Genomic DNA, 20,777 nt, shown 5'->3' with positions numbered 1-20,777 from the left:
TGTGTGTACCATGAAACACTCATTCTTTTAGTTTTTTTTTTTTCAAAAAAAATTAATTTTAATATTCGCATGTAACTAGCATGCTGTTTTCCACCGCTTTTCTTTTATAAGTGAAAAATAAATTCCTGCAAACGTTCACTGTGTACAATAGAGTGGTTGAACAAACAAAAGGCAGTTTTTTTTACCAGTTATGTTAGGCTAATAATGCCTACGAACTCTACATGCTATACCTACCGTACAAATGCCGTGTCGAAGTGTAATATCCGCATGTTTGATTTTGGGTTTTAAAAATATTTTTAAAAGGAATTAAATTTTTTATTTATTTTAAATTAATGTTTTTTTAGTGTTTTTAGATATTTTAATGTGTTGATATCAAAAATAATTTTTTAAAAATAAAAACAATTATTATTTTGATATATTTTCAAGTAAAAAATATTTTAAAAAATAACAGCAAACACATTTCTAATCATACAGGCTATAATTAATACATGAATATGACACTGAGCTTGCGAAATAGTTATTTTTATATTAAAATTAAATCAATTTGGAAATCTTGACAAAATTATACTTATTTAATATTTGTTTTTGTGTGATTTATTGAGGGAAACTAAATTAAAATAAATTGATTTTGTGTATAATTCAAATAGTTGAAAAATCAAAATGGTAAAAACTTTGCACCTCACAAAGTATTAGGAAATTAAATAGATATTAATATTTTTTTTAGATTATAATTTAATTAATCACTTGTATTTGAGCACAACATTCACGTTATGTACATCCATTTTTCAAACCATATGTTGGACTTGTTTAGAATTCTTCGAAAACTTGAAAATCTTAACAATTAAAAAAATAATATAATAAAAATAATTATGCTTTAGAGAAACAATATATGTTCAAAATTAATTTATTCGGGAATGCATCTTTCTAATTTGTTTTGAAGTAACAAGATATTAATGGCTAAGAAATGGTCCTGAAATCATAATTAGTATACAATTACGGCACCATCAGGTTTCAATTATTGATGAAAAAGAAATGGTGAGATGTAATATCAAGTAGTTGTTATTTTTTTAATTTTATTTTTAATATTAATATATTAAAAAAATATAAAAAAGAATTTTAGATAAAAAAAATTAAATTTTTATAAAACATTGTTGAGCCGCCTTTAGAGACTAAACAAAGGTTTAAGGCATATCTCATAAATGTGACCCTGTGATGTGTGATGGACATAAAGACGACATGACATTCCTTTAATTAGTCTATGAAAAAAAAAAGATTATTTATTTTTAGAACACATGATAAAGGGGTTTCTTTGTGTTTGTGATATGTTCCTGGGCCCTTCTTTTTGAGTTGCAAAATTAAGGCTTCTGGCCCAACTAGCCCATTTAAGGGTGAAGGAGAGAGCGGTGCTCCCTGAGACAAGACCTCGCAATTCTACGCAGAATTTGTTTTTGAAGAAAAAGCTTTGCTCAAGTTAAATTGGTTCATTTTCGACTGTGTCATGCAATATCAGGAGAGTCATGGAGCTAATGTCAACGCAAAGGATGGCTCATTTTTTTTAACCGTGCTCTAGGAAAAAATATCAAATTACATTTATAATAATTATTTTTTAAAAAAAAAAACAGTGTACATGTAATAATTTACGCATAAAATAACTCAGATCAAACATCTTTTCTTTTCTTTTTTTAATTTTTTTTCCGACAAGAAATTGATGGCTAGGAAAATATATAGGTCTCGGGACAATAATTTAATTTACGATTAAATCACCATCAATTTCAATTATTGAGCAGCTTAAAACTGTGAATATTATTATAAGAAAAATAATAAATTGTGAGACAATTTTTTTATTGCACCCTCCAGTGTATCCTAATTAGCCTTTGTTTTTGGACTCATTTGATGACCAGGAAAGACTTGGCCCATTTGAAACTACATTTACCACACACTTTGGCCCATTTGAAATTGGGTCAACAAATATCCATCAAACCCGGGGCAAAGTGATTGAGCTAACCCATGTATGCCCATGAGAATCAGCTGCTTCTATCAATGGTATCAATTTCGTTGGAGCGATACATTTCGATTTTGGAGTCCGTCTCGGGTTGTACTATATATAGTTCTGATTTAAAAATAAATTAACTTAAAATAATACAATTTAAATTTTAAATATAATATAAAGTATCTAAATATAATTTTAAAATTTAAATATTTATATTTACTAACTACTAGATTCATGCGCTATGCTGTATCAGATTAATTTTTTTAACATAAAAAAAACTTCTAAGTATAGCTAACATTTTTCTAGTAGGAAAAAAATTAATCTCTGTTGGAGTTGACTCTGATATGATTTGATCAACTTGAGGAGTTTAAAGATAATTTAGATAATTGGTAAAAACATAGTTTGATTAAAATAAAATTTAAGACAATATCTTTTTTTTTAATATTAAGACGACAACATATTAGATCTAGCTATGTCAACTTAATTTAACCTTTTGAATTCGCGATATGAGTCATGAGACCATGATAACCCCAAATAAAGCAGGTAAAAACAAATTATGAAGCTCAATTTTCAATAAATTCATTATTGAATGATAAAATTAGAAAAAATTCAATCTAAATAAGGACATGATAAAGAGACTTAAGTTTATCCAGGATAACTTATAGAACTCGTGACTCAAGTCATAAGACTAGGATAACTTCATATAAAATAAATCGAAACAAATGAAAAAGTCTAATTGATAATTAACTAGACGTTGAATGATAAAATAAAAAAATTATTAAAATAATAGTTAAAAAAACTCGAGTCAACAAGATTAACTTGTCAAACTCGTGATGTGGATCATGAGACTGAAATAACAACAAAGAAAGCAACTCACAACAAATTATAAAGTCCAGTCTCTAATAAACCAAGTGTAAAGAAATGAAATTAAAAAAAAATATAGGTTAAAAAAAATAAAATGAAACCGAAATATTTCAACCAAATTTTGATCAAGAAATTTGGAATAAAACGAGATTCAAAGCAAGATAAAATTTATTCCAGTTGTTTTTTTAAATGAAACAGAATATACCACTTATTCCGAACAAAACAAAATATAGGTGTGTTTAACATACCATTTACATTGGTGAATCTTTCAAGCAAAAGTAATATAGAAAATCACACAAATGAACAAAATAAAACTAGACCGGAATCATGAAAATCTCATTCATAAACTGCCATGCAGGTGTGTTTAATATGAATAGAATATGTGACCTGTGATGAATATAAATAAATATGATCTGCATATTTGCTAGATTATTCTATAAATAAGAGTTTCTTCTGTGTTTTTTTATAATTTTGAAATTCCTACAATGATATATCTAATTTATTAATTATGAGCCTGTTTTTCTATTTTTTCATATTGAGCTATTTGAGGAAATTAAGTTCATATGCAAGTTTGACAAAAAAGGTTGAAATTCAAAACATAATTGCTTAAAATGTTGGAGTGGTGGGATTTTACATGAAAATGACCCCATGAAGATTCACAAGTATTTTGTATATTGAATATATAACGTGAAAATCCTTATTTTGCAGTGGTCTTCTGTCCATCTCCTCTCAAAAGCTAGCTCGAGGGACGAGGCTCTCTATTGCACTTACAAACTCCTTCACAAGCTCCTTCCTCAGCTGTTATGGGACAACCTCAGCAACCTCTCCTTGGGCCTTCGATCGGAGCCGCCACAACTCATTTCTCAGCCTGACTGTAGGGTATAGACTCGGTGGTAAACCTAGCCAGCCTCCATTGTAGGGTCCAAACTTGGTGGTAAATATGTGCTCCGATATTAATGTTTTAAAGATTTTCGTTAACAGATGGGAGAGTTTGAAAAGAAATCGAGAGAGAATTAACATATTGTACTGCTAAATTGTTTCATTTTTATTGCTTCTCCCCTTAAGTTTCATATTTCGATATACAAGTGACGTTTTTTTTCTTAAGAAAATATTGTATAATTCCTTGTTATTATAAGATGTTAGAATATAATATATTTTTGGAAAAATAGAATAAAAACCCGACTCATTTTCTTAACTGTGTTCCAATATCCTTGCATCTTACAAGGGAGAAATAACAAAGTATGTGTGTATATATTAAAAAAGAAGAAGCAGTATACATATAATAATTTACAATTAAAATAATTTAATTTAAAATTAAAACACCATCAATTTCAATTATTGAGATGCTTAAAATTATGAATATTATTATGAGAAAAATGATAAATTGTGAGACAAATCCTTAATTGAACCCACCCGTGTATCCTAATTAGGCTTAGTTTCTGGGCTCATATTTGATGAACAAGAAAGACTTGTTATGTTTCATAGAACAGGATCTGTGCTGTGCCTGAAAATTACATTTCACCCTCACTTTGGCCCATCTGGAACCGGGTCAAGAAATACCCATCAAACCCAGGGCAAAGCTATTGAGCTAACCCATCAGAAGCAGCCGCTTCTATGCCATTTGCATCGGCGAATCTTTCGAGGAAAAATTAGATGGGAATCGTGAAAAATCTCATTCATAAACTGCATATTTGCTAAATAGTATAATAAGACAAAAAATCATTTTTCTCCGCTTGCATGACTCAATTTATGACGTAGAATTTGCTTTAAATGTCTCCTCTTAATTTGTACTTGTTTTTAATTTTATTAATAAAGTTTTGTTGGTTTTGACAGAAAAAGAAAATAAAAAAAAACTCCATTTTTTTTCATTACATTTCCTTTGTTTTTTTAATATTTATTTTATCACAAGAAATAAATATATCATATCATGTTTGCAAGATTGTTCGGTTAGGGAAATCGGTAAATATCAGTTTTTTTTTTAACCGAATTCATGGCTTTTATGAAAATCGCATTTGTTATTTAAAATGGACAGGGCAGAATAATATATAGATAGAGAGAGAGTCGGTTATTGACAGCGTTCTTTTTTTTACTTAAATTAAAAAAAATAAACATAGAAAATAATATCTAAATAAATACATTTATTTTGTATATTTTTTTATCAATATACACAAACAAGTTTATATAGATTTAAAATATAATAATAAAATATTATGACAGTTAAATAATTTTGAATTAAATTAAATAGTTGTTATTTAATTTTATCTCAAAAGCCATAAATATCAAAATTAATTATAAAATTTTTAAATATATATATAATTTGAGTTCTATAACTTTCACTTAATTTATTATATATAAAAATATACTTGTAAACACTTTAAAAAAAAAATTTAATATAAAATAAATTATTTATTTATTTATTTATAAATTATCCCCGTCATTTTCATACTAATAAATATAGCACAACCATAACCATGGATTGTACGGGTCCTACCTTACCTGCCACTCAATCAATTTTGTCTTGATATGGTGACCTGTGATATATGGATTCATATCCTCTGTCCTTCTAGATCAATCTCTTTCATGATTTCATCATTTTAAGGTACACCTTAAAATGAGGGCACCTTGTTAGGACACAAGCAGGCCATGGCCTTGTGTCAAGTACAAAACGGGACGTCACCCCTTCCAAAGTGTCCGAATAAATCTGTTATTTTTTTTAAAAAAATTATTATTACCGTCGCACTGATATATTAATTAATATATAAGCTTCTAGAAATTATTATATTAATAACCACATAACTTAAATTTGAAATTATATAATAAATAAATTTTTTAAACCTAAATTTTCAAATCAATTCAAAGGGTCCTTATATTATTCATGCCTTGAATATTTTTCCCTCGGAGAGTTAAAATATACTTACTATCGGTATATGTCCTTTTCACGCACTCCTAATTTCAAAAACAACCAAACCATCTTGCAAAGTCATGCATGAAGACAGAATCTTAAAAGATTAGCTACCAACCAACAAGGGATTTATTTATTTATAAATTTTAAAGGTATTTTAAAAAAATAAAATTTGTTATTTGTTTTTCTTTAAATTAATTTTTTATATGTTTTTAGATTATTTTAATGTATTCATATTAAAAATAAATTTAAAAATAAAAAATATTATTTTAATATATTTTCAAATAAAAATTACTTTAAAAAATAACTACCACTAAACTCCCAGCAGTCTTAACATGAGAGGACCCTTCAAGGTGGAAGGATGGAGAACAAATGGCCAGTGCGTTGCAAATGGTCTCAAATCCAGACCTAAACCTTGGAAAATCATGGCTTCATTTCATGCTAGCCAGTTGGTTTCCATCGTCTAGATGAAGCCCACTGGTCTCCATTGAAAAAAATGATAGTTTTGAAGAGTACTGCGACGAAGCCAGAAAGCATATGTTGCTGGCTCGCCAATGGGAATGAACAAACCGTCGTCTCTTTTTTTAAAAAAAAAAAAAAAAAACAGATATTTGCTAAAAAATAAAGAGCTTTAATTCGTAGCCACATGAAGTAGTGTCTATACTCTGCCAAGTGCCCTAACTTGACGCAGATATTTCTATGCACGAAGACAGCCTCGTGAGCCCCTCGTATGAATTGAAAGGTACATCGACCAAGTAATATCACCTTCGTGGTAAGAAACCTCATAAATTCCTTTTACTAATATCACCGTCTTAATTTTTTTTTCTTATTAAATTAAAAAGTAAAATTGTTTTGAATTTTCTTATATTCTATTAACATATCGTATCTTGATGAACTCAAGGTTTTTAATTAAAATCAGTGTTTTTATTTTTTAAAAAATATATATTTTATGATTGTTAAAATAATTTAAAAAATATTAAAATAATATTTTCATATTTTCTGTGTGATTGAAAGCTATAAAAATCATAAATGTAATAAAATCATGTTGAAAATCTATTAATTTATTTAAAAAAATTAAATTGAATTTTCATGAACAGTTTATTATTAGCATTATTATTTTTGTATCATATACATAATAATTAAAAAATAAATTATTAAATTCAAATAAAAATTTAAAATAGTATTTAAGAACTATTTCAAAAACAAAATAATAAATGAATCTAGTAATTGTATTTTGAGTGCAAAAAAACCAAAAAAAAATAAAATATAGAAAGGGATCATGCCCGACACCACCCATCAATAACATGCATGGGCCTACAAACCAACCAAGCCCACTCAATTGGCCTAGTATTTTATATATATAAATATGATAAATTACTCGCCGCTTAAACTTAGAACCTCGACTTCAACCCTCGCACTAAACTCTTGAGTTACAAAATAAAGTTATTAATCAAATAATTTTTTAAAAAATATATCAACTTGGTTTATTATTCATGAAGAAAATTAAAATAACCCTCAATTATTACAGACTTCGCTTAGTATAGTAGAATAATGACATCTTGTGCTGGCGATTTCTCATCAAAAGGTTGTGTTAGTGTTCATGTGAGCATCTAAATCCCATCATTTGGGATCTATTTAGCATAAACAAATACTCTGCTTTTGTTTATGTACTTTCTTCGAATGGCCATCAAATGTCATCCTCAAGCTGCCGCCTCTCGGGGTATTTACCAATCGGTCACAGAAGCGTGCAAACCGAGGATTGAAAAGCAGCCTCCGAGTGAGAAATGCAACCAATGATATAGCTTCAATCAACCTTTTGCATCGGCTGCATCCCTTGCAGAAAGCACTGTTCCAAGCCATCATGAAGTGGGGATAGTTGGAGAGCTGGTGTCATGATTTTTAAAGTCATTTTTATTTAAAAATATATTGAAATATTATTTTTTAAAAAATTATTTTTAAGATTAATATATCAAAATAATTTAAAAATATCAAAAAATTTTAATTTTTTAAAAAACTTTTAAAACACAAAAATAAATAACAATAATTAAAAAAAATCCGCATGTGGGGTGGGTGGCATAACAACGTTCGATATGTGGACCGTCCATGTGCAAATTCATGGATTTCTTCTCTCACATGGTCAAGATATGGACTGTGAATGAGGCCGGTGAAATTGATGCTCCGTTGCAGGCGATTGGAGAGCTGCCTGGCTAAATTCTACCCGCAAACTTTGACCAACAAAAGGTTAAAAGATGCAACAAAATCACATGATATATTATCTCCTTTACAGAAAGCGAAAAGTCTACAGTCTCCTTCGTAAAAGCCTAGCAATTACATCAGCTGACAGGTTTCAAATCTTGCCAAATACATAGCCAATCTACCATTACCAACGTGCTGGTTCAGAAATCCAGATTCCGGCGTCCACATTTTTGACGCGCGTCAAGGAGAGGATTTCAGCTATTCCGTTACTCTCAGTCTCTCACACAAGCACGCACAAGATAAAAAATAAAAAAAAAAAAGAATTAAAAATGAGGAATTGATGTTGATACAAAAAATACATTTAGGTGAAATGTCACAGTGTAATATTTTCGCGCTTTAAAAGTATGATATTTAGTAAATCTTGGTATTTTTAAGTGCAACTTAATAGTTGACCCAATTTATAATAATAATATTTAGTAAATGTTGGGGTTTTATAACGTGATAGGGTTAAATTGTGCTATTTTTTTTGGTAACGTGATATAATCAAACTATGTTATTTTTTATAGCGCGATATAGTTAAACTATGCTATTTCTAACTCAACCAGTCAATCGGTTTGTAATGGTCAACGAAACTAGTCAATTAATTCCAAAAATAACAAGGAAAATCTTAAAATTGCCAAAACCTGGGGACCTAACCTAACAAATTTTTTGATATCTAAAAATATGATGGTTTACATAGCGACATGGTGGCTACAATAGATAAAATGACCTCCAGAAACTCGTATAAAAATTTAAGTGTGATCCAACAACCGGATTAAATATTATGATCTTTTGAGCTGTTATTCTGGTCTGATATAACCAGACATTCTCTTGAGCCCAAACCTGTTTCACTGGTCCATAAATATATTTACTTGGTCATTCACGTAATATGTTTGGAGTATGTCCTCATCTAATAATTGCAAACTCACACTCGACTGCTTAGGATCATCCACTAATGCATAAACAATAACTTTTTGAAATTTTGATTGGAGTCTATTTTTTAGTTTACAGGTTTGATAGAGACAATTTCAACTCATAAAATATATTTTGAAGAAAATTTTTATAAAATTATGATTTTTATACAAAATGGTCGACCAATTAGTACAATTAGATCTAATTGATTGACCGATTGAGGCAGAAGATTGGAGTTTGACTATGCCGCTCTTCAAAAGAGCAATATTTATTAAATATCGTTATTTTAAAGCGCGATAATTATATTGTCGTGCTTCAGAATAACAACATCTTGTCTCTTTTAGAAATAACAATATTTAGTAAATGTCACGTATTTGAAGTGCAACATGGTTAAACTATGTTATTTCATTGAATATTTTTGAAACGGTGTTATTTTATCAGAACTTTTCTTTTGCTGGGATAACTTTATAAAAAAAAATCCAAATATATTAATTTTCTATTAGACGGTGGGATGTTGATATATGTTCCAATTTTTATATCGTATAATTTAAGTATTTTATCTTTTTTAATTGTTATTATTCTAAAAAAAAAACAAACGAAACATGCAGCAGATGAAAATAGCATCTCTAGAAAATTTAGTACAAGGGAAAAATCGATATAAATCAGCTCAAACTATCAAATAATAACCTAATATATTATGTATATTAACTATCACCCCCTTCATCTTCATGCAATTAGACTTTACCTTAAAGATTTGCATAAGAATTGATTATGATGTTAGCTGATTTTGATGAATTCCGACGTAATTATGGTATAGATATTGTTCCATCCTCCACCATGCTATCCCAAATCAAAAAAAAAAAAAAAGGATCCAAGCATTCTCTAGAACATTAAATCAACAAATTAAGTAATGGTTCGATAATAATATATAAATGCAGCTCAGAATTGAGTGACATGATCATGTAAAATCAAGCCCTTGAACTTGCTGGAGCCGCCGATACAGCACCGCCTTGTCTATCATTTTCCCAGGAATTAAATTACTCGAGACTCCCACCTTGGCCTACCTGTTATCATGCATGAAAGAAAAATATCTCAATTATTTTAATTCCACCCGACAATGATCTCCACGTGTCAAGATCTAACCATTTAGGACACCAAACTTGTTCGATCTTTAACACCCAACATGGTATAAAAACCCTCTTCCCGGCCCTCACTTTTACCATCACTCTATTTCTTGATATTCAGCTCGTCTCCATCACTGAGCGTGCTTTGTGCTCCTCTTCAAGAACAAAGCTTTCCTCGTAGAATGCTCTTCTTTTGAGATCCCAAGAAAAGAAAAGGAAAACCCTGCTTGCTAAAGCCCTTTTGGTCTTCAAAGCTTGAAAACACAGTTTCTTGCTCGGCTAGCAGCAAGAGATCCTTTTTTTATTATTATTGGTGAGTTTTTATGAATTTCTTGATGGGAACTTATCTTACTTCCTTTGCTCTCGGAGAAACTGGTCGGTTTGTTTCTATCATAATAGACATTGCTAGTTTTCATAGTGCTCTCTGATATTGGAAGAGGCATGATAGCTTCCCGGCGAAGTTCTCTTAATTTCTCATCTACATCTGCTTAATCTGGCGTTGGTGATCGAATTGGAACAAAAACTAACTCTATATTAAGCTTAAAACATTCATGAATCAGAAATCAAGAATCACCACGATTCTTCAATTTGTTTAAGCGTTTGTTAATTGAAGTTATTTAATTAATTAGCTCTCTACCATTTTTTTTTTATTTTCCTTTACTGCCTCGATAAATTTGTTTAAGCTTTTGTTAAATTAAGTTATTTAATTAACTAACTATCTACCTATTTTATTTATTTTTTTTCCTCTCCTGCCTCAATACTGCCATTTTGAAGCTTTCTTCGAGCTCCTTTTCTCTCAAATCATAATCATCAACTTTGTCACTGTCATAACCCAATTTTTGACTAACTTCATTTTTCCTATTTTTGTTTTTTTTAACTATATACAAGAGTTTTGTTTCGGCTTTTGGATGTGAAATTTTAGAGATTGTTTTTGTTCTTGAATCCACAGGAAAAAAGGCTTTACAGCTAAAAGTGAACAACGAACAAACAGAAATGGAAGTATGAAACCATTGTGGTCCTCTGTCTTTACTGCTCCCCACAAATCCACCCTTTCCTTTATTTTTAATTTCCTTTTGAAGTCCTTTCTTTATTGTGTATTTTCACAGAACTCCTTGAATTCTATCTAATTTTCGAACAACACCCCCACAGAAATCCGAGAGGGATGCGTTTGTTCTTTTTCACAGGTTCACGAAGCATAAAAGGCTAAAACCCTGACTAACCGAAAACTCCAAAAACTTAGATTTATTTCGCTGTCCTATCCCCAAATATAAATTTATATGTAATTTTTTTTTCCTAATACTGATTTAACATCTATTTTTTCTTTTTGGAGATACTCAAACATCCCATTAGATTTGGTTCTTTGTATTTTTGAATCAGTACTTTGGAAAGTAACGTAAAAGATTAATTGGTTTCTAGTTTGTAAATATTTTATGGTAAGTGAGAAGGAAGGAAAGACAGAAATGATGAGGATTGCAAGAATCCAACAACAGCAGCAACTGAAGTGGATACCTTTGTGGAAGTGGGGTGGAAGGATTTTCAACAATTGTCGCAGAAACCATCGAAATGCTCAAACTAGCATCCTTAGAAATTACCCTTTTCCTCGCATTACCTTCCAATCCAAGAATCACACAACCCCTTTAGGATCATATTTAGTAGGCAACCATTTTATACCCTTTTGAGTTTTTAGGTCACTCAAGCTTCTTGGATTTGGGTTGGTTTGGTTTCTTCTTCTTACTATTTTTTTTTGGCTATGCAGTAACTAAGTGCAAGACAGCGACAATGACGGTGACACCAAAGATTTCAATCAATGATGGGAACCTTCTGGTTCATGGGAAGACAATTTTAACTGGAGTTCCTGATAACATTGTTTTGACGCCTGGCTCTGGTGTTGGACCTGTTGCTGGTGCTTTTATTGGTGCCACCGCTTCTCATAGCCAAAGTCTCCATGTTTTTCCTGTTGGGGTTTTAGAGTAAGCATCTCCTTTCATTGCTGATGATGTTAGAATAATCCATATATATATATATATATATATATATATATATATATATATTAATTTCGTTTCAAAAATCCTGCAATAAATTAGAAGTTAAAAATGAAAAAAAAAAACATGATGTGTTTAGTTAAATTTTTGCTGGTGAATATAAGACATAATGGCTTGATGCCTGCGGATGGTGTGTTTTAGTTTTACATTTAGTCACGTGGACTAATACTAAGTAAATAGTTTGATGATGGATATGTGGATGGTTTTTGAATTCCTGGAGACGCTCACATTCAATTTTGGTGGCAGGGATCTTCGTTTTATGTGTTGTTTCCGATTCAAGTTATGGTGGATGACCCAGAGAATGGGGAAGTGTGGGAAAGATATTCCTCTGGAGACTCAATTCATGCTAGTGGAAAGCAGGAATGGCGGTGAAGGAGTTGATCAAGATGATGCACAGACAATCTACACCGTCTTCCTTCCCCTACTAGAAGGCCAGTTCCGTGCTGTACTGCAAGGCAGCGACAGGAATGAGATGGAGATTTGCCTTGATAGCGGTGAGTTGATTAAAAGTGTCTGGTGTAAACTTATATGCACCTGCCCATGAGTGTAATCCTTGTTAATCTAGTCTCATTCCATCGGCTGGTATTGAATGAGACCACAACACAGACTTATGGGCTGTACCTGTCATTAGTCACCATATTTCATATGGCAAAGACTACTGTTAGTTCAGTCCCATCCTGCTGGCCATTAGTAGCAGACTAAATTCTGAAATTCTGGGTTGGAGCTCATGGATGCGAACACTATCAGGCTGCAGAATCAATCAATTACTCCATTCAAATGAATCAATTTTACGGAGTACATTTCAATTGGAAGAAATAGATAGAAAGGAACGAGTTCGAAAGAGCCGAAACGACATGTTTTTTTTTTCGTGGTGTGGTTTGGTTTTGCAGGGGATAGTGCTGTTGTAACCAATCAAGGACTTAACCTGGTCTACATGCATGCTGGGATTAACCCCTTTGAAGTCATAAACCAGGCTGTCATGTGAGCTCTCGACTTTACCTTAATCCAAACTTGCATCGAGTTTCAATTTTAGCTTGTAATCACCATTTTCCTAACAACTTATGAAAACAGGGCTGTGGAAAAATATATGCAAACTTTTCTTCATCGGGAAAAGAAAAAGGTCAGTGATTTTTTTATTTTTTGAGTATGTTAAACTCAATTTTTAATCAAGAAGTTCGGTTGTAAGTTCATCATTTCAATCTTATGTTGTGTTCTGTTGATCTTGTGCAGCTGCCCTCTTTTCTTGACTGGTTTGGCTGGTGTACCTGGGATGCCTTTTACACGGATGTCACCGCTGAGGGTGTTAAGGAAGGCCTTGAGAGGTAATTCAGAAATAACATGGGAGATTGAATTAGATCCTGATCATACATGACATAGAGACTTAGATCTACCAACACTGAGATTGAATGACTAAATTGGTTCCTATTGTGACTGCAGTCTGTCAGAAGGAGGGACTCCCCCACGATTTTTGATCATTGATGATGGTTGGCAACAGATCGAAAATAAAGCAAAGGAGGATGCTAATGTTGTTGTACAAGAAGGAGCACAGTATGGACTCTATATTTCTCTCTTACACAGGCACACACTCGTGGAGATGGCCCAAGTGTCGGGATGCTAAATGAAAAGTTAAAAATAATAATTATTTTAGCTTTTTAAAACTTATTTTACAAATAAAATGCCATTTTTTTTCATTTTTCTTACAAAAATATCATTCCTACATAAATTGCAAAAATGATAAAATAATATTTATTGTAATAGTATTTTTTTTATTTGATTTTTTTAAATTTGTTTATGAGATTATCTTGATGACATGCGGTTTGGCAAGTTCACTTTGGCAAGTTCACTTGAATTAACTTGGTTATTTTTTATTGTTATTTTTTAATTGATTTTTTTTTTAAAAAAATTATTTTTTTAAGTTATTTTTAGACCTGAAAACTCTTTGACAACGGGTCATATCAAGTTTTACTTTTCTAAATAGCATCTTCAATGAGAGATGCTCTTAGGCATAATGCGCATTAGCTGGGAAACTTTTCTAGAATAATATTTACCCATTTTGATGTTATCGTGATTTTGCTGATAATATCTAATCACTTGAGTGCTTGCAACTTTCTTTGTTGAAGATTTGCAAGTAGGCTTACTGGAATAAAGGAGAATTCAAAATTCCAGAAGAACTGTGAAAAGAATGAGCAGGTGATTGGACTGAAGCATGTTGTGGACGATGCTAAGCAATGCCACAATGTGAAGTGAGTGATCTTAGTTCTATTTCTGTATTAACTATTTTGCTACTGTACCAGCGGCGCACTTTCATGAAAAATTTTACCTTAATAAAGAAGGGTTGTCTGCAGTTCCCTTTGGTGCAGGGGATGTTAGTCTCATGCATCCACAAGATAAGGAAGGGAAGAGGATTAGCTGAAAGCAGGGTATAATTTTTTTAATTCTCATCTCATTTTGCTTTGTTTTCTGTTACAGGTGTGTTTATGTATGGCATGCTTTGGCTGGTTACTGGGGTGGAGTTAAACCAGCGGCTGCTGGTATGGAGCATTATGATACTGCACTGGCTTATCCGGTTCAATCTCCTGGTGTTATAGGCAACCAACCTGACGTTGTTATGGACAGCCTATCAGTTCATGGCCTTGGTTTAGTGCATCCAAAGAAGGTTTTCAACTTTTACAATGAGCTCCATGCCTATTTAGCATCATGTGGAGTTGATGGAGTAAAAGTTGATGCTCAGAACATTATTGAAACACTTGGTGCTGGCCATGGTGGAAGAGTGTCTCTCACCCGTAGCTATCACCAAGCTCTTGAGGCCTCAATTGCAAGAAACTTCCCTGACAATGGATGTATTGCCTGCATGTGTCATAACACTGATGGAATCTATAGTGCCAAGCAGACTGCTGTAGTGAGAGCTTCTGATGATTTCTATCCTCGAGACCCTGCTTCCCACACCATCCATATCTCCTCTGTGGCTTACAACACTCTTTTCCTTGGAGAATTTATGCAACCAGACTGGGATATGTTCCATGTAAGTGAAAATGAATCAATTCTGTTCCTGTGAGGTCATCAATTTTTGTCCTAATTGTTTTATATATCACTCTTAGGGGGGCTGCAATTAGTTTTGATATAGCTTTCATCTATGTAACATGGAATCCATGGTTTGCAGAGTTTACACCCGGCTGCAGAGTATCATGGGGCTGCTCGTGCTATTGGTGGATGTGCAATCTATGTCAGGTATTCTTTTTGTTGTTAAAATTATCATCTGTTGCCTATCATTCGAAAATATGAAACATATCACAAAATTCTGACATGGAATTGTACTCTCACGCGATCCTGTGCAGTGATAAACCAGGGAACCACAACTTTGACCTATTGAAGAAGCTGGTCCTCCCTGATGGATCTGTCCTCCGTGCCCAACTTCCAGGCCGGCCAACACTTGACAGCCTCTTTGCTGACCCAGCAAGAGATGGAACTAGGTGTGTTATTTCTTCTTTGCATGATGGTCATCTCTGTTTTTTACGTGCTCCTTCATTTAAAATCCTCATCCTGGATATCATTTTTGCAGCTTACTCAAGATCTGGAATGTGAACAAATGCACCGGTGTAGTAGGTGTCTTCAACTGCCAAGGTGCAGGGTGGTGCAAGATTGAGAAGAAGACCCGCATTCATGATGAAACTCCAGGTACTCTCACGGGCTCTGTTTGTGCTAGTGATGTTGATTGCATTGCTCAAGTTACTGGTGCAAAATGGAATGGGGAAACCGTGGTGTATGCCTACAAATCAGGTAATTACTCGACTTGTCCTTCCTAATATAAATTGACTCCTAAAGAGTTTAAATGTCAGCTATGCAATTTAATATTGCTAGCCTTGGCCCTCTCTATATGAAAGGAAATTGAGCCTTAAAGTGAGCTCCTAATGTTGAATGAATTGTATTAGAACATGACAGGAAGGGGTTATCTTCAATTTCTGGTAGATCAAGGCTCAATTTTCTTCAGAATTGGTAAACAATGCCTATGAAACTTCCGTGTTTAAATCATGTTAACGTGTTCCTGTGCCTTTTGGATTACAGGGGAGTTGGTTCGGTTGCCTAAAGGTGCTTCAGTGCCAGTGACACTAAAAGTTCTTGAATATGAACTCTTCCATTTCTGTCCTATCAATGTGAGTCTTTCTCAACAGATTTTTTTTCCTTTGCTGTTGCTGTATTTTAATTAGACAACTATGATTCACTGAATGATCATACTATCAATGATGCAGGATATCGCTTCCAACATTTCATTTGCACCAATAGGCTTGCTTGACATGTTCAACTCAGGCGGTGCTGTGGAGCAGGTTGAAATCCATATGACTTCTGACAAGGCGCCAGAGCACTTTGATGGTGAAGTCTCCTCAGAGCTGACTACTTCTCTCAGTGAGAACCGGTTTCCAACTGCAACCATTGCAATGAGAGTCAGGGGCTGCGGACGGTTTGGTGCTTACTCTTCCCAGCGCCCTCTAAAATGCACTGTGGGCAATGCTGACACTGACTTCAATCATGACTCTGCCACTGGGCTACTGACCCTGACTCTCCCTGTAGCAGAACAGGAAATGTACAGATGGCCTGTGGAGATACAGGTTTAAGCAGATTGAAGTAATGACATTTTATTAATATCAAGTGGAATATCACCATTCTTAGGAGGGTGTCCCTGCATCTAGGCAGGGATGATGGCGCCTGACTTGCAAAAGTGATGGGCGTGCATAGCATGGAGAGAGAGACCCCCTTGCATTGATGAATAACCAAGGGGCATGATATTGCTGTATTCCATTTATCAATAATAGAAGTTCCTTTCTTTTTATATTTCCACTCTGCTCCCTGTTTATTATCTCAAGACTGTTTGATTTTCAACAGCAAGGTAAACTCTCTATTGTTCTTGCGGGCTTTATTAAAAAATTAAGTTTAAAATGTAGTTTTTTTACAGTTTTTATAAGTATTGTAAAATTTTATTTGTATTTGCATTTTATTGTGAAAATTTTTAATTTTTTTTTTGTTTAAAATTGATATATTTTTAGTGTTTTTAGATTATTTTGATGTTTCAATATTAAAAATAATTTTTTAAAAATAAAAAAAATTATTTTGATATATTTTTTTTAAAAAAATATTTTAAAAAGTAACTGCAATTATACTTTTAACAAATATTTTATATATTTTTTATTTTTATTATACATAAACTTTAAATTATGTATTTAAATTTAACTAATCATAATTAATTATATTTTTTTAAAACCACGATCACATGTTAACTGCTATTAGCCCATTCGTTGCTAAGAAAATGTGACAAAACAGAGGCGATGTGGATATGGGTTTAGAAAATCCAAAATCCGAAGTTAGAAAACATAGAATATTTTTTTTTAACAACATATTGATGATATTAGTTTAATAGTTTGACTAACAAAACTTATTATTCGGTTTATGAATTTTATTTAGTTTAATAACTTAAAAAAATTATTTTTTACCTAAATATATAATAAAAAAGATATAAAAGATTTTTTTTAAAAAAATAAAAGATAAAATTAAAAAAAACAAAAAAAAAAAACCAAATGCATAGGTGTGACTTGAGTGGCCAAAGTGTACCTGGATCTTTAAAAAAGAAGTGTTGTTTGCTTGCTGTAAAAGACGACATGTCACATGTCTGCATAAATTCTGATCACAACAATTGTAACCGGAAATTGAGACAACTTTTTTTTTAAGAACTCATTTCCTCCTAAAAATAACTAATAAAAACCTCTAGAACTTTAAAAAAACAATTTATCGACTTATAAAATGGTTTAAAACATAAAATCAAACTAGATAATATTTTTCTTTCTCGACCTTTATCTGTTTTTTTAGACAATATTGAAGTTTAAAATAATCAACATCAAACTCTTCTCATTGAATAGAACTTGTTGACACTAACATCAATTGTTTTAGTTGCTGAAATTAGTGTCAACTAATACTTTATCTCTTATTGACATAATTCAATAACTTTCTCTATCCTCTCTCAAAACCAGTAACTAAAACAATAAGGAAAATGAGCTTTTGAATCAAAATTAAAATCACAAAAACTTTAGGGATTTTCAAGTGAGAAAAAATAAAAGGACTAAAATAAACTTTTCCTTCAATCTTTTTATTAGCCAATAGATTTCTCTTTGTTTTATGCCTTTGTCTCATTTGTTTTAGTTGTCATTCCTTAACAAATTTTGACATATTAGTTATTAATATTTCTATTAAATCTTGTAATTGAAAAAAAAAAACATTAGGATAAAAAAAAATGGTTGGTAGAGCTACAATAAAATACGTAGGGGTTTTAATATATTTAGCAATTTTATATATATATAAAATCACACCTATAAGGCTGGCCTTTTAAGTTCTCAAAAAATTCCATCTACTAAGGATCTTACACCTTTATAATAGATGTAAAACATCTCAGTTCATTAGATATTGTGATACCTAAACTATATTTTTGTCAATTTACCCATAATTATTAATTAAAACAAAATCTATAAGAAATTAGGAATACAATATCCATACACACTCATAATTTACTGTGGATTCTAAATTTACCATTTTACCCTCCACAATTGAAATTATATAACTAGCTTTCAAAGGTAAAATTGTTTTTTTCGTGAAACTCATTTGTCATTACAAGATTTAATAGAGATAAAATGGTCTTTTAGCCTTTTATTTGCACAGTATAATGTACAAAATACCCTTGAAAGTTAAACTTCTTTAACTCTTTAGGCGAGGGCATTTTAGGTTTTAAAATTTTTTTAGCACTATGTAATTATTACAATACCCTTAAAATATAAAAAACTATTGCTTAGGTCAAGGGCTTTTTAGTCCTTTTATTATGGTTTTTCTATCAATATCATATACGGTGAAGGACATATAAGTATTTTGATAAATTAAATTAAAAAAAAAAGAGAAAAATTGTTGGTGCATACAATACACACTCTAGCGTGTAGGAGGCGCCTGTGCCTTTTGAACAGAACGTGTAACACCTCTCAATGATAAAAATAGACAACTGTTATCTCCACTGATGGTTCATATAGAGGTGCATCCATGAGGGTGACGCATGTGAAGCTTTTCGTGGTGGTTAGGCAACATTTGAATTTTTCCTCCCTCTTCTTTTATCTTTATTCCCCTCGTAAAAAGTGTTAGCCCAACCAAGAATAATAGTTGTCCTCCATTTTCTTCTTATTCCAATTGTGCAATTTATTCTTTTGATTGCTCTTTATTTGTTTTGAATATTTTTTTTTAATTTCATCCCATAAAATTTTATCATATTTGATATTTATATCAAGTTTGGTCCTCATTCTTTTGATTGTTTTTTTTTTTTTTCCGATCACATCCCTTATCATTTGATTTAATTTAATTTTTATGTCAAGTTTGACACTCATTCTTTTAATTTATTTTTTCCTTGATTCTTTTTTGGAATTGGTTTTCTTTTTTCAATTCATTCTTTCAATATTTAATTTATTTAGAATTAAGTTTTGTTAATTTTTTTGACACAGTAATCCCGGTCTCAAGACTCGGGTTACAAGTACAAAATTTTAACCCAGATCGATATCGATCTTTGTTATGTCTTTTTATCACTAATTTTATTTTTTAATTTCATCATTTAACATTGAGTTTATTAAAAATTAAAAATCTTTATTATTTTTTCTTGTTTTAATTTCTATGATGATAGCTTGGCCTCACGATCTAGGTCACATATTTGTCATGCAAGCTTGGAATTGTTCAATGCTTTTATATCATTTTTTTATGTCAAAATTATTTTTAATTCTTTTAATTGCTTTTTTTATCCTTTTAAAAAAATAATTTTTATTTTTCAGTATTGAATTGTTGAGGATTGAGCTCTGTTACTTTTTTTTTATGTGGTCAACTTTGTTTCATGTCCTTGATCACGAGTGTGGGATGTTAGTCCAAGTTGATATTAATTTTTTTTTCAATCTTTTTTACGTCAATTTCTCTCTCTATTTCAACCTTTGACTTCGAGTTTATCAAATTTTTATTTTATTTTAATTTTTTTTTATATTTTTTATGAGAATGCTTCAGTCTTATGATCATGATCATAAATTTACTATGTTAATTTAGATTGGGTCGGAGTATTTTTTTTCATTTATCAATTTTTTTTTATCTTTTAATATTAGAATCTATAACTTAAGCCCCGTAGTATTTTTACTTTAAAACATGCTTGCAACGCTTTAACATCGTTTTTTAGGTTATGAAAAATAGGCCCCAGCAAAATACATCTTTCACTTGAATATATATATATATATATATAAAAGTTTAAGTTGTTAAACCTACTCGAAGCAAGATTTAAGTCCTCAGGGGTCGACTCATAAAAAATAAATATTTTTATAGGAAGAAAGCTTATGGGCTGAACACAGGCTTATAATGCCAACCCATTTATGTCCTCGTGGACTCTATAACATAAAGTCCAAACAAAACCCTAATAAATTTCTCAATTCTCATCAACGTTTCTCGGCTCCCCTTTCATTATAAAACCTTACTAGGAAGGTGCCTCTGCAAATTTACTCTCTGCTTTTGCTTCCGATACTTCATTTATTCTCTCTCTCTTTTTTTTTATCTTCCTCTTTTTGATCTGTTATCATACTTCTTCCTTCTTCTTCTTTTGGTTTTACTCTGTTCTCGTAATAAACCTATTTTTGATTTTAATCTTCCTCTGAAAAACCTTG

General features: G+C 31.4%; 1 protein-coding gene across 2 annotated transcripts; it reads left to right on the top strand.

Annotated features, from left to right (window-relative positions):
• Positions 1-10,134: 10,134 nt before the first annotated feature.
• Positions 10,135-16,896, top strand: LOC133677253 (probable galactinol--sucrose galactosyltransferase 2). 2 transcript variants are annotated; one of them, XM_062099168.1, is made up of 15 exons: positions 10,135-10,340; positions 10,977-11,026; positions 11,784-11,997; positions 12,316-12,563; positions 12,960-13,050; positions 13,141-13,189; positions 13,300-13,391; positions 13,507-13,617; positions 14,190-14,312; positions 14,539-15,091; positions 15,230-15,297; positions 15,405-15,539; positions 15,629-15,846; positions 16,132-16,220; positions 16,317-16,896. In XM_062099168.1, exons 3-15 carry the CDS (start codon positions 11,807-11,809, stop codon positions 16,677-16,679), a joined length of 2,331 nt encoding a protein of 776 aa, XP_061955152.1. In that variant the 5' UTR covers positions 10,135-10,340; positions 10,977-11,026; positions 11,784-11,806; the 3' UTR covers positions 16,680-16,896. The 2 variants fall into 2 exon arrangements, with proteins under 2 accessions (XP_061955152.1, XP_061955151.1); XM_062099167.1 differs by lacking the exon at positions 10,977-11,026.
• The last annotated feature ends 3,881 nt before the right edge of the window (positions 16,897-20,777 follow it).

Source organism: Populus nigra, chromosome 17 (genome assembly GCF_951802175.1).
Source record: "Populus nigra chromosome 17, ddPopNigr1.1, whole genome shotgun sequence".
Classification (NCBI taxonomy): Eukaryota; Viridiplantae; Streptophyta; class Magnoliopsida; order Malpighiales; family Salicaceae; genus Populus; species Populus nigra.
This window is presented reverse-complemented; position numbering and strand designations above follow the sequence as displayed.